Below are 1,059 nucleotides of genomic sequence, written 5' to 3' on the forward strand. Positions count from 1 at the left end.
GCCAGCCACAGAGGCTCCCCTCCTGGAGCAACAGCCTCACCTAGGGCAGGAGGCTGCCTAGAGGAGGGCTTCCCGCCTGCTTCCTGTTTAAGCCAGTATTCTTTGTTCCTGCTTGTAATAAAACTTCTGTTTTTAAGAGTTGATTTGCTTTGGTTTTTATTTGCTTCTCCTTTGCTGAGGTCCCCGCTGGCAGCTCTCTGGTCTTTCAGATGAATGTGTCTTTCCTGGGGAGACGACAGGGGTCGCAGCTCAGCACCTGGCTGAAGCCCTCTGGTGGCTGGAGCTTGGTCGCTGGTGGCCGAGCAGAAGGGCCTCCGCTGCATTCCTTGGGTGTGTGAGAAGAGGCCATTCTGTCCCTTTTTGTGCCCCTTCCCTCCACTGTGACCCCCAGCGATTACTGAGCTAAGGAAACACTTGAAACAGTAGATTCCTGTCTGAGAGCTGGCGCCCCCCTGCCTGCTCCCCCACCTGGCCGCAGGGCCCACCAGCCTGCTGGTAACCCTGGCCCACCTCTCTGCATCTCCCCAGGAGGACACCTGTCAGGACTTTGCCATCTCCTGCACAGCCTGAGCAGCTAACAGGCCTCTTTGCAGAGGGTTAGCTGGTAAGACCGGTCTCCCGTGGGCCAGCACACACGGTGGGTCCTCACCGCATGCCGCACCAAGCCCCTAGAGCCGATTCATTTGCCGGTGTGTAGTGTGGTATGTGTGCTGGCTGTGCCAGGGCCCCCCGGGCTCCCCCCAAGCAGAAGGATCGGGTTAGGGGCAGCCCAAGACTCCAGCCCTGTCTGGACAGAAGAGGGAACTTCAAGCTGAGAGCTCTGGGGCCGAGGGCAGGGGAGGGTACAGAGGGGGCGGGACTGTTCCCAGGGCCTCGCACGCGGTCGCTGACACTCGTGTGCTGGCTTTCTGTCCCGCTGAGCTTTCTCTCACCTGCTTTCTCCTGCTTCGTTGCCTGCTGCCTGAGCTGGGGCCTTCCCAGGGAGAGGCAGGTGCTGTGCAGCACCTGTGCCCACGCCCGCCGCCGTGGGGCCCCTGCTGGCCGCCCCCTGCTCCCAGT

The 1,059-nt window shown here is 61.3% G+C and overlaps 1 protein-coding gene across 1 annotated transcript in view; it reads left to right on the forward strand.

Annotated features, from left to right (window-relative positions):
- The window catches only part of ZDHHC18 (zDHHC palmitoyltransferase 18), a gene marked incomplete at its 5' end in the record, with an annotated part of 28,990 nt that extends 28,164 nt beyond the window's left edge, over positions 1-826 (forward strand). Inside the window, 1 exon segment of the mRNA XM_014591981.2 lies at positions 529-826. Coding sequence (XP_014447467.2) covers positions 529-570 — 42 coding nt within the window.
- Positions 827-1,059: the final 233 nt, after the last annotated feature.

The sequence above is a fragment of the Tupaia chinensis genome, unplaced genomic scaffold, assembly GCF_000334495.1.
Source record: "Tupaia chinensis unplaced genomic scaffold, TupChi_1.0 Scaffold000628_1, whole genome shotgun sequence".
Taxonomy (NCBI): Eukaryota; Metazoa; Chordata; class Mammalia; order Scandentia; family Tupaiidae; genus Tupaia; species Tupaia belangeri.